Raw genomic sequence first — 12,483 nt, 5'->3', positions numbered from 1 at the left:
GTATATATTCTGTGTGATAAAACTATTTAAATGTGACCATTGTAGATACTGATTCTTATATCTTTACAAATATTTTAATTGTAATAGATTTTCAAAGCAAGCACGTAATAATTTGTAAAATAGGTTGTTTTCTTTTTTAAAAAATGGAAATGTTTACTGCCACCATTTTTATCTATTATGCAGGAATTTATTTGTGACCATAATCTTGTTAATATTTCAAATTTGTAGCAATGTGTACTTATATGGGAACTGACTTGGGAAATAAAGTCAAAACAATTAGTAAATATTTTTTATGTATTGTTTTTGTGACAAAGCAAGTATCTTTACTTGCATTTAGTTGCATTTAGTTCACTCAAGTGTACTGAAACTAGTAATACAAGTTTAAGGATTAAATCTTAAACTACTACAAAATATTATGATTTAGGTGGTGAAATACTGGCCAGAAATTTCATCAAGCCATGGATTCTTGGTTTGGCGCTACCTTTTAAGAAGAGATGATGTTGAACCTGCTCCTTGGACCTCAGAAGGAATAGAACGGTCAAGGAGATTATGTCTACGTTTACAGGTTAGATTATATTTGTCTAGGCTACTTGTATGTTCATAAAAATGCATACCTCTGTAGTATCTTTGTGCCTTAACACTGGATACAACTCCTGGCAATTGATTAGTGAACTTTAAGGGGTGAGGAATGAAATCATGGAAGTATACAGAAGGAAAAAGTAAAAAGGTAGCATTCTAGGTGTCAGACTGCCCTAAAGACCAAGAATTATGTCTGGGAAAAGCCACGCCTTCAATGAAAAGTAAAATATTTCCAATTCAATTTGGAAATGACTTGAAGAATGAGGGAGAGGGATACATAAAATTTATATAAAGGAGGGCTTAAGAAGGGAAGTTTATCCTAGAGGGCACAGGGGGTGTGTCTCTGGTAGGGGAAGGGGGAGGTGGCTTGTAAGAGTGGTCTGCTTCCTACCCTTCTCACTTTTCCTCACCCCTTTTTTCTCTTCCCCCTCAAAGCTGCTTCCCTGTCCTGTCACCACCTTTAGTGCTTTGCCTTTTTTTTTCCCCCTTTGCCCATGTTCAGCTGTTAACCCATATAAGACTGTTGGTTTTGTGTGCATAATGGATGGTATGGCTACATTCCCCGTCCACTGCCTATGCACCCTAGACTTTGTCCCTGACACTGACTTCAGAGCATGGTTTGAGTTCATCCTCCATCATTCCCCATTGTTGTGCTTCCTGTAAAGACTACCAGCTTTTCATTTCCCCTGGCTCTGCCCACACTGCATGTGTAGGGGCTGAAATATGGGCAAGTGTCTGACCACCCAGGCAGGTGAGTGTGTGTTTTCTAGTGCAAGTGTATGTCTGTTTTTGTTTTCTTTTTAAACTTGTAGAATTAATTGTTTCATTAATTAAATGAAACATCGGCTGTTAAAATAACTGCCAAACATAAAATAACTGCCAAAATAATTCCTTTTATAATAATTTAAAAAAAAAACTTGTTAAATCCATTTTTTTTTAAGATTTTTTCAGATTCATTGTTCAGCAGAGCAGTGTTCTAGATAGGTTAGATTTGAAACTGTAAATAAAAGCATATAAGCCTATCTACTGTGGTAATTTACTATATTGATGGGGCCTAAAACATGTTGAGCTTTTAATACCAGTGTTATCAACAGAGCATGTCCCCAAAAAAAGTGTAGTGAGGAAAACACAAATAGGTAGACTTTATTCCTTAAAGTTTTTAGCTGATAAAGAATTCAGTAATTTAGTGGCTTTAGGTCTTCCAAAAGCCCCATCTCCCCACCCCCACTTATTTTGGGAGATAAGAAATTTAGTCCTTAATGTGGGGGCGGGGGTGTTTGTATGGTTTTTTAAAAATTGGCTCCACAATTGAGTGTAATACCATCTATATGAGTACTGTACTGTCATCTATGGTTGATCTTCACTTACCTTCATATCTAGATTATTCTCTTCCTTAAACTTTTTAACCCACCTAGTCAAATCTCCTCAAAACTTGACTTTCCTCTTTCAGATCTGAAACTAAGATCATTATTTTATAAGATAGAAATGTCTTAATAGTTGTTATGACCACATGGTTTTACACTGAATTGGGGATTTTAATATTCTTTCTGTCCTTTAAGTGTTTGTTTCCTTTATAAAAGTCTCTCAGTTTAGGAAAAATATAGACTCTTCACCTCCCCCTTTTTAAATTTCTCAGCAGCATCTAGAAACCGCCCCCTCTCCACTTCTTTGTGAAGCTTTAATCTATATTGTGCTTTTTCCCCCATCAGTATCCAGTAGGTTACCCTTCAGATAAGGAAGGGAAGAAGACTAAAGGACAGTCAAAGAAGCAGGCCAGTGGATCCTCAAAAAGGCCAACTACAGATGGTAGGTAATGATTGCAGACATAGTCCTAAAAACATAGTTTTTAATGAAAATATTAAGAGAATAAATTGAGAAACTCGTAAGAAATTAAATGCGATATTTGGGAGTAGTGGAGAGACATGGGACTTATTGTATATTTTAGTAGTGTCAGAGCCAAAACAGTAGCAGATGTAGTATTCTGAACTCAAGGGAAGTTAAATGCTGCCTTATTATTCAGGTTATCTTCATGCTAAACATTACTGGCGTCAGTTAACTCTTTGATCTCATAGTTTGCTTGGAATCACTCATAAGTCTGCTTATATATTTTTAAATAAATCTAGATGATTGTCCAAGTGCCTCCAAAGTGTTAAAAACACCAGATTCAGCAGCAGAAGCAGTTGAGGCTTTCCAACTAACCCCTCAACAACAACATCTAATTAGAGAAGATCACCAAAACCAGAAGCTGTGGGATGAAGTGCTTGCATCTCTTGCGGAAGGTCCAGTATGTAAAGGTTTTTTAAATAATAATGTTCTAATATTAACAAATAGTGAAAAATATTCTCTGCAAATCAGTCAAAACTTGATGTTTTTATGTAATCCTCTCAGCCAGTGCCACTACCTTTCAGAAGTAATCTAAAGTAGTACCTAAATGCATTTAAATTGATTTTAGGCCTCTTAGTTATTGGTTTTGACTTCTCTGTGCCTGAACTTACTCATTTATGTTGAAGGCACTGTACATGGGAAGAATTTTCAGTTTGTATAACACAATTTAAAACCCATTGGGAAATTTTTCGCTGTAGTTCAAGATTATCTGATGGTGTAAATTTTAAGCAATTCAGCACATGTTTAACTTAGCGGTTAAAAAAAAATTTTATTTATGAGGTGCCTGGGTGGCTCAGTGGGTTAAAGCCTCTGCCTTCAGCTCAGGTCATGATCCTGGGGCCCTGGGATCGAGCCCTGCCTCGGGCTTTCTGCTCAGCAGGGAGCCTGCTTCCCTCTCTCTCTGCCTGCCTCTCTGCCTACTTGTGATCTCTGTCTGTCAAATAAATAAATAAAATATTTTTTTAAAAAAATTTTATTTCAATACTTTATATGTTTTAGATTTTTTCCCATTTTTTAATAATCATTTTTTTTAATAATCATGAAATATTAAAATGAAAAGAAATTACAACTGATGGGTTGATTTTGTGTTAAGCTATATTTTGCAAACGATGCTTTCTTATCCAGTTCCGGAAGCTGGAATTCTCAAATATTAATTGTCTATTCCTTCTTTGTTCACTTGCTTTTATTATGTCTTTAATTTTGCTTAAAATTAGAATATTGCATTTTATTAGATAGTAACCCCTTATTAGGTGTAATACAGTTACTTTTCTGGGTTTTTCCCTCCATGCAGCTATTATGGGTGAGCTTTAGTATCCTCTCTTGAATTTTTATCCTGTCATCTTCTAGTAATTTCTTTTTTCCAGTGTTCCCTTTATTTCTGTTCGTTTGTTAGCCAGAACTTCTCATGTGTCTGAAATGGGGTTAGTTTTCTGTCTAAATTTAGAGAGAACTCTCAGTTTTTGTGTTGCTTTTTATTTGAGAAATAGTCATCAATATTAAGGAAGAATCTTCCCTGGTACAATTTTTAAATATCCAGTTATTTATTTATATATTCATTTATATGTATTTTAAGATTTTATTTTTAAGTAATTTCTACTCCCAGTATGGGACTCAAACTGAGAACCATGAGATCAAGAGTCACATGCTCTACTGACTGAGCTAGAGCCAGCCGGGTATCCCTGTTTATTCATTTTATTTTACTCTATTTTTTTGTGTGTGTGTAATCCCTACCCCCAATGTGGAGCTCAAACTCACAATACCGGGATCAAGAGGCTCATGCTTTACAGACTGAGGTAGCCAGGTGCCCCTAATTCTTAAACTTTTAGAAATGGGTGAGATTTATCAAATACCTTTTTTTTTTTTTTTTTTTTTAAGATTTATTGAAGAGAGAAAGAGAATGTGTGAGAGCACAGGGAAGGGCAGAGGGAGAGAGAAACTTTAGCAGATTCCTCACTGAGCTTAGCCTGATGTGGGGTTTGATCTCAAGACCCTGAGATCATGACCTGAGTAGAAACCAAGAGTTGACACTTAACTAACTGTACTAACTAAGAACCCAAAGATGGCTCTGTCTTTTATGATTTAGTCCCAATCTGAGTAAACACTGGCATCAGGGAAGTAGGGATTTTTAGATTGACGTAAAATACCACCGAAAATAATTCTAGGAAAACAAATGTGTTGATTCTTCAGAGTATTAAATAGTACAGAGTATTAGTACTTTTAATTTTTTAGCTCAAAAAATACTGAGGTTTAGGGGCTCCTGGGTGGCTCATTGGGTTAAAGCCTCTGCCTTCAGCTCAGGTCATGATCCCAGGGTCCTGGGATCGAGCCCCACATTGGGCTCTCTGCTCTGCAGGGAGCCTACCTCCCCCTCTCTCTTTGCCTGCCTCTCTGTCTACTTGTGATTTCTGTCAAATAAATAAAATCTTTAAAAAAAAAGATATTGAGGTTTCACAACAGCAGAAGATTGAATAAATGATATGTTTTCATATACTGACTTATCACCCACCTTTTTTTTTTTTTTAATTTTTTTTTTTATTTTATTTATTTTTTTGACAGAGAGAGATGACAAGCAGGCAGAGAGGCAGGCAGAGAGAGAGGAGGAAGCAGGCTCCTTGCTGAGCAGAGAGCCCAATGTGGGGCTCGATCCCAGGACCCTGAGATCATGACCTGAGCCGAAGGCAGCGGCTTAATCCACTGAGCCACCCAGGCGCCCCATATCACCCACCTTTTTTGAAAAAAATCTGTATGTAATGATGAGACAAGCTGTCCATGATTTTTTTTTTCTTTCAAGTTTTTATTTAAATCCCAGTTTGTTAACGTATGTCCATGATTGTTTTAAAGGGAAAAACAGTAATCTCTGGAATATGAGGTTTAATGGGAACATTCACTTTTTAATACCACATATTTTGATTTTGCACCTCTCCCAGTCCAGTTCTAAGATTTAAAATTAATGTGTATTATCTTAATGGAATGGAGTTTCTTTAGTTTTATATGTTTGTTTATGGTTAACATCCCTTTTTTTAAGACCAAATGTGTTACAGTGACAGACATTTTTCCCCCTAATTATTTAGAATCTTAATTATATTTTTTGAAATGCTAACCTTTTTTTCTTTCCCTTGGGTACCATTCTAGAATTTTCTGAAAAAATTGGAACAATCTTTTATGTGTGTCTGCTGCCAGGAGCTAGTTTACCAGCCTGTGACAACAGATTGCCTCCATAATGTCTGTAAAGTAAGTAGATTTCTTTTCTCATTTTCCCTTGTTTAGGGCAAGAGGGTACACTAACCTATAGACATGTTTTTAGCATGTAAAGCATTTTTCCATGCAGCAGAACAGTTGTGGAACCTTGTAAGTTAAGAAAGATTTCATTATATTTTGGCAATAATGCGTGTTTTAGTTCTAGAGTAATAGTTAAATACATATAGTTGAGGTATTCTGTCATGTTTGGAATTACTGAGGAGAGGTTAAAATGGGTAAGAAAATAAGGTGTTTTGATGTTTTCTATGTTAGAGCTTATGTGTGTTTCATATATTATAGTGCAAACTGAATTCTAACCACATAATAGAATCTAAAACAGATTCTGTCTGGCAGCATGCCCAGAGGAGCTGAATGTTATTAGTGTGATGTAAAGGGAAAAACTGAGTTTTAGTCACACCAAGGTGGAATCCTGCTGTACTGCTCAGTGGTTGTGCGCCCTGACCTAACTTCTGAACTTCAGTTTCTTTTGTGAAATGGAAGTTCATTTGTAAAATGGAAGTAAACCTTCCGCATATGTTTGTGCCTGAACTATATATTTCTGGAAGACCTATTCTACATTTAAGTGATTTGATGAAATCAAATCTAGTTCTAACCAGGGGAATCCTGAGTGTTTTTTTAGGTATTCTGCCATGAAAGAACAGGATTAAAATCTAACCTAGAAGATGAGTCTAGTGGAAACTGTCCATAAATTCTGACACTCTAATTTTATTGGACGAGGAAATTAAAAGACACTAAAGTCATTTACCTTAAGTCTCACAGTATGTTCTCGAAGTGGAACTTGAAGCCATGTCTGTAGACTAGTTTTCATAGTGCAGATTCAGGCTTTTACAGTTATTCATCTTAAGTTTCTAGTTCCTATTTAAAAGCATAAGTTGTTGATTTTTCTGCATATTACTACTCTTATGAAATTGGGTATGTTTTTGTTTGTTTTTTGATTTTGCCTTAGGATTGCTTACAGCGCTCCTTTAAGGCTCAAGTTTTCTCCTGCCCTGCTTGCCGGCATGATCTTGGCCAGAATTATCTCATGATTCCCAATGAGATTCTGCAGACTCTACTTGAGCTTTTCTTCCCTGGCTACAGCAAAGGACGATGATTTGTCTACTTCTACTGTGTTGCTCTTGATGGCTTTTTGGACAATAAAGAATCTAAAATGTTTGGGGGGGGGGCGGGGAGGGTTGAAGCGCAATGGTGGACCATATCTCTCACGTTCTGAAGCAGCTAATCCTCTTTCCTACATAGCCATTATCTTGTGTGTGTAGTAAGAGGCCCATTTCTCAACTGTCTTTTAAATATCAAAAGGTAGTTCCTGTCAGTAACAGCTAGTTTTAAATGAGTAAAAAGTCAAAGCCTCAGCTCTAGTTGATATCCAAGTTATGATTTATTTTGCAACTACCTCAGGACAGAAAAGACTTATGGGGATTTTTTAAGTCATTGAGTAATTAGTTAAATGAAATTTTAGCTACGCACTGCCTCCCAAATATTAGTTGTGCCTGGTTTGTGTAATTTGATTTTACAGAGGAAATGACACTCAAGATCTTTGGAACGCAGCTTCTGTATTGTGCATAATACATTTTTAATGTCTTCTTCCATTACAATGTGTTTGGCAATGACAGGTTCATTTTTTAGCCCATTTTGTGAGCTCCATTGTGCTTTTTTCTGGTGTTTTATGCAAATTGACTACTAATGACTAATGAAAACAATAAGAATGCATTGTTGCTGCATTAGTGTAATGTGGTGTGGTTTTGCACTTAAAAGAGGTATTCAGATGCTCTAGTTGTAAATGTTCATGAAAAACCTCTTCTGTACTAGTCAAACTGCTTTTAGTAAGTCTCACCAGTGGTTTTACATCTGCAGAGCATTGAGGGCTGGGCTGACTTTTGAGAGGACTGAAATTGCTTCATATTGTGATCCTAAATTTTATATTCACTATATTCCCCAAAGTATACCTTAATAAATATTTTATGACCAGAAAAATAGCTCATCTTGCTTCACTTTTTTGCATTTGTGGCTTATAGTACATATTTTTAAGAATTAATCACTTCCACAGTATTTCGTTGTGTATTTTAAAAAAGACATTTTCTATAATTCTCTATCCTTGATTTTTGGTAATACAAATTAGTGTGAAATCTTAAACACTAAGGACAGGTTTCACCCTGCGTTTGATTTTTTTTTTTTTTTTTACTTTTCCTAAATAGGAAAAATTTTCAAAATAAGTGCCCAGTGACTGTTCTTTTATCTATAATAACTTCAGTCTTGCATTCAGTTTTAGTATTGTTAGTGCTACTTGTTTTACAGCCATTAGAAAACGTCTTTCTAGTCTTTGAAAGTATATTGTTATATTTTCATCAGAGTGAAATTTTAATGTTTGTTATAATTTCATCAGAGTAAAGTTTTAATATAAAGAGTTAAATATGAGAAAACATCTTTCTAGCATCTGAAAGTATATTTTACATTTTCATCAGAGTAAAGATTTAACATCAGGGGCGCCTAGGTGGCTCAGTTGGTTGAGCGACTGCCCTCGGCTCAGGTCATGCTCCCGGAGTCCCCAGATCGAGTTCCGCATCGGGCTCCCAGCTCCATGGGGAGTCTGCTTCTCCCTCTGACCTTCTCCCCTCTCATGCTCTCTCTCTCTCACTCTCTCTCTCAAATAAATAAATAAATAATCTTTAAAAAAAAAAAAAAAAGATTTAACATCAGTTTTCCTGCTTCTGAATTCAGAGCAACATATAGTGCCAATATTTATTGAATATTGCTTTGCGCACTAGTCACCTGTACGTTTCTATGTATATTCATTTCATATTCCTGACAACCTTTAGAGGTAGGTACTATTATCCCCATCTTACGGATGAACATCAGAGGTACAGAAATGTTAGGAAACTTGCCGAAGCTCGTATGTCAAGGAAGTGGCACAGCTGTGCTAGAAACAGGCAATCTGAGCCCTCAGACACTGGCAGTCTTTTACTTCCGGGCTATATAAGCCAAGCTAGTTTGGGTGCTTTTCCTGCCTTCAATTGAATTCAAAATCAGGGCCTAGGGATCACTTAACAGCATAGTGATTGGAACTGTTTTTACTTAGGGCTAGTTGTGGACATTGGAATCATTTTCATTTTGAAGAATCAAATAGAACCTTTTTAGATTGAAATGAAGCATTAAATTGTATCATCTAGTGTTGTATTTCCTTTGGCATTGGCCATCTCTCTGTGTGAAGGTGGGGAACAAATATCCCCTAGTTCAGCTACTTGAACTGGTTTAGTTCTGCTTTTATTAGCAAAATAAGTGATTCCCACAGTTAGGCTGTTTTTTATCTTAACTTTGCTATATAATATTATGGACTAGGAAAGAAAGTAGATACCAGCTTAACATGTTCAGGAGCCAAGAATGGCCCAAAACTAAGCAATTTTATGTTGGTTTTAAACTTTTTCAAAAGACCTCAGGAGTGTTTTGTTTTTCATAAATATTTTGGTTTGATATAAAAGATACAGACTTTTAGGAAATAACCACAATACCTTTGCCACACATGTGAAAAAAAGTTATTGTATCATCAGATATCTAGTAAATGATTAAATTTCCATTGTCTAAAATGTCGTGTATAGATATTTTAGGTTTGCTTTTGTCAGGATCCAATAAGGACCTTATGTTGTTATTAATTGCTATCACTTATATATCTTTTAATCTGTACATATCCCTTCAATTTACTTTTTGCAATTTGTGTGCTTAAATTATTCTGGAGGCTGACAGTAAGATTTTGCTCATTATAACCATGTGGTATGGTTTAACCTGTTTCTCTTTATTCTATGTTAATTGGTAATTGGAATTCAAGTGTGACCAGATTCAGGTTTGATACAGCCCCCACACCCCCCACACCCCCCACACCCCCGGCCAACAGTTCTTCATAGGAGGTGTGGTTATCCTTTCAGGTGGCATATAGTATCTGGCTGACTCTTAGGCTCAAGTTTGAAAGAGCAGCTTCTCACTGGATTCTTTTATATTTAGTAGGTGACAGTGATTCCTGTTAAGTAGTCAGCCACTTTCGTATGGCAGGATTTTTTTTAAATTAGCATATGCAGTGCCTCTGGTTGTAGAACTCATTTCTAAATGAGTTCAACAAATATGGTCATGCTAGTATGTTCAAGAATATTAGTTAAACTTTGGGGAGTCTGAAACACCCTAAGCTCTCTCATAAGCTTGTTATGACAGTTTGGCTAACAGAAAGGGGACCTGCCTGTCTGTATTATAGCTTTGGATTTTAGTATAGAGCCTATATATGAACCGGATAAGAGATCTGCTCTGACTTGCCCACTGTGTACTATTTTTTTTCTGCTTGTTAGGGACTGAACCTTTTCCCATTCTTCAGGACACCCTGAAATACAGAGCTCATGACTCTTCCTGATTTTAGGGAACTGAACTTAATGATTTCATGCTTATCTACTGTATGCTGACTGGTCCACACATCAGACGTTTGAATCCCTGAAAGAACTGATTATTTAGTAACCTGGATTAATCAGACAGTACAAAGAAGGAAATACCTAACACCAAACACGAAACATTAAGAACTAGCTAGAGGGACCAGGCAGGCAGACCAAGTAACAACTATTAAAAGAAAGAATGAAAGAATGAATTTTATACTATATCCTCAAGTATAAAACTACATTGCATTACTAAACAATAAGGTACTGTATGAAAAGTATTTTGAGATTAAAATTCTTGGAAGTACATGATTGAAGCAAAATAAAACAGTGGACAAAGTCTGAATGTATTAGTGGGTATTCCATTATATATGGATATTCCACAGTTTGTTTTTTCATCTGGTGATGGATATTTGAGTTTCCAGGATTTTGCTATTATAAATAGCTGCTATGAACCTTTATCTGTAAGTATTTGGGAAATAGCTTGAAAGTTTCATATGAAATATGTTCTTACCATATAACCTGTCAATTTCATTAGTATTTACTCAAATGAAAAAATGCTCTAAGTGGTTTATGCCATTTTATACTCCTTTCAGTCGTGTATGACAGTTCTCACTAACACTTTGTTTTGGTCCTCTTCACTGTAACCATTCTGGAGGATGTGTAGTTTCTGTAGGACACAAGAATTGGTTGAATATTTAGTGACCAGTCATCAATACTGTTCTGATATTTCTGGCTCTCAAGTGCATGTGTTAGGATTGTACATATTAGCCTCCTTATGGTTGGCTAGGGCCATATGACCAGTTAATCAGTGAGTTATTTAATAAATGCTGTGTGTCACATCTAGGCAGAGTGTTTCATCACCCTCTAGAGCTGGTTGGGTTGTTTTGTTTTGTTTTAAGATTTTATTTGTCAGAGTGTGAGTACAAGTAGGGGGAGCAGTAGGCAGAGGGAGAAGCAGGCCCCTTGCCGGGGAAGGAGCCTGATGCAGGACTCAATCCCAGGATCCTGGGATCATGACTTGAGCCAAAGGCAGATGCTTAGCCAACTGAGCCACCCAGGCATCCCGAGAAGGAGAGTCTTAAGCAGACTCTGTGCTGAGCATGGAGCCCATTGTGGGGCTCAGTCTCATGACACAAATCATGACCTGAGCTGAAACCAAGAGTTGGATGCTTTAACTGACTGCGTTGCCCAGGCACACCTGAACTTGTTTTTGTAATAAATAGGATGTAGTCAAAGTGATGGGATATCACTTCCAAAGTTAGGTTAAAACTAATGTGGCTTCCATGTTGGGTGCCCTCTCTTTTTCACTTAGCTATCTCCTGTGTTTTGAGCTGCCTTATGAAGAGGCCCATGTGGCAAGATACTTGTCTCCAGCCGGTAGCTAAAAAGGTCCTAAACCATAGGAGTGAGCTTGGAAGTGGATTCTTCCCCTGCTGAGCCTTGAGGTGACTTCACTGTTCATTCCAACAGAGACACCCTGAGCCAGAGGTGCCAGCTCAGCTGTTGCTGGATTCCAGACCCACAGAAACTGCGATAAGGAATGTTTTAATCACTAAACTTTGGGGTAATCTGTTATGTAGCAATACATGACTAACACAGATAGGGTAGCCTTAAGTGTCAGTTTGCCCAGGACAAACCCACCTTGTATTTGTTGTTCCAGCGTGATTATGAATACAATACACTTTTCCTCTTGTAAAGTGCCCCAGCAATCTCTCAAAATAATACCAGCCATTTTTCACAGAACTGGAACAAACAATTCTGAAATTTCTATGGAACCAGAAAAGACCCTGAATAGGCAGAGGAATGTTGAAAAAGAAAACCAAAGCTGGTGGCATCACAATCTCAGACTTCAAGCTCTATTACAAAGCTGTAATCATCAAGACAGTATGGTACTGGCACAAAAACAGACTCAGTGAAACAGAATAGAGAGCCCAGAAATTGACTCTCAATAGTATAGTCAACTAGTCTTCGACAAAGCAGGAAAGAATATCCAAAGGAAAAAAGATCATCTCTTTAACAAATAGTGTTGGGAAAATTGGACAGTCATATACGGAAGAATACTGGACCACTTTTTTTTCTTTTTTAAGATTTTATTTGGGGCACCTGGGTAGCTCAGTTGTTTCAGTGTCTACCTTTGACTCAGGTAATGATCTGAAGGTCCTAGGATTGAGCCCTACATCAGACTCCCTGCTAAGTGGGGGATCTGCTTCTCCTCCTTCCTCTCCCCACCCCCCACAACCCCACTTATGGATACATGTGTGCTCTCTCTTTCAAATAAAATATTTTTTTAAAGATATTTATTTGAGAGAAAGTGGGGGAAGGGGCAGAGGGAGAATCTCAAGCAGATTCCCTG

General features: G+C 36.9%; 1 protein-coding gene across 4 annotated transcripts in view; it reads left to right on the top strand.

Moving 5' to 3' along the window:
- The window catches only part of UHRF2 (ubiquitin like with PHD and ring finger domains 2), an 85,678-nt gene extending 77,981 nt beyond the window's left edge, over positions 1-7,697 (top strand). For 3 of the 4 annotated variants that reach the window (XM_059143451.1, XM_059143454.1, XM_059143450.1), the window contains 5 exons: positions 425-565; positions 2,289-2,385; positions 2,703-2,863; positions 5,596-5,694; positions 6,668-7,697. In XM_059143451.1, coding sequence (XP_058999434.1) covers positions 425-565; positions 2,289-2,385; positions 2,703-2,863; positions 5,596-5,694; positions 6,668-6,814 — 645 coding nt within the window. In that variant the 3' untranslated portion in view covers positions 6,815-7,697. Of the gene's footprint in view, positions 1-424; positions 566-2,288; positions 2,386-2,702; positions 2,874-5,595; positions 5,695-6,667 lie in introns of all 4 variants that reach the window. The other variant, XM_059143452.1, reaches the window with a different exon arrangement.
- Positions 7,698-12,483: the final 4,786 nt, after the last annotated feature.

This window comes from Mustela lutreola, chromosome 12 (assembly GCF_030435805.1).
Source record: "Mustela lutreola isolate mMusLut2 chromosome 12, mMusLut2.pri, whole genome shotgun sequence".
Classification (NCBI taxonomy): domain Eukaryota; kingdom Metazoa; phylum Chordata; class Mammalia; order Carnivora; family Mustelidae; genus Mustela; species Mustela lutreola.
Note: the sequence above shows the minus strand (reverse complement) of the source record. Positions and strands in the feature narration are given on the sequence as shown.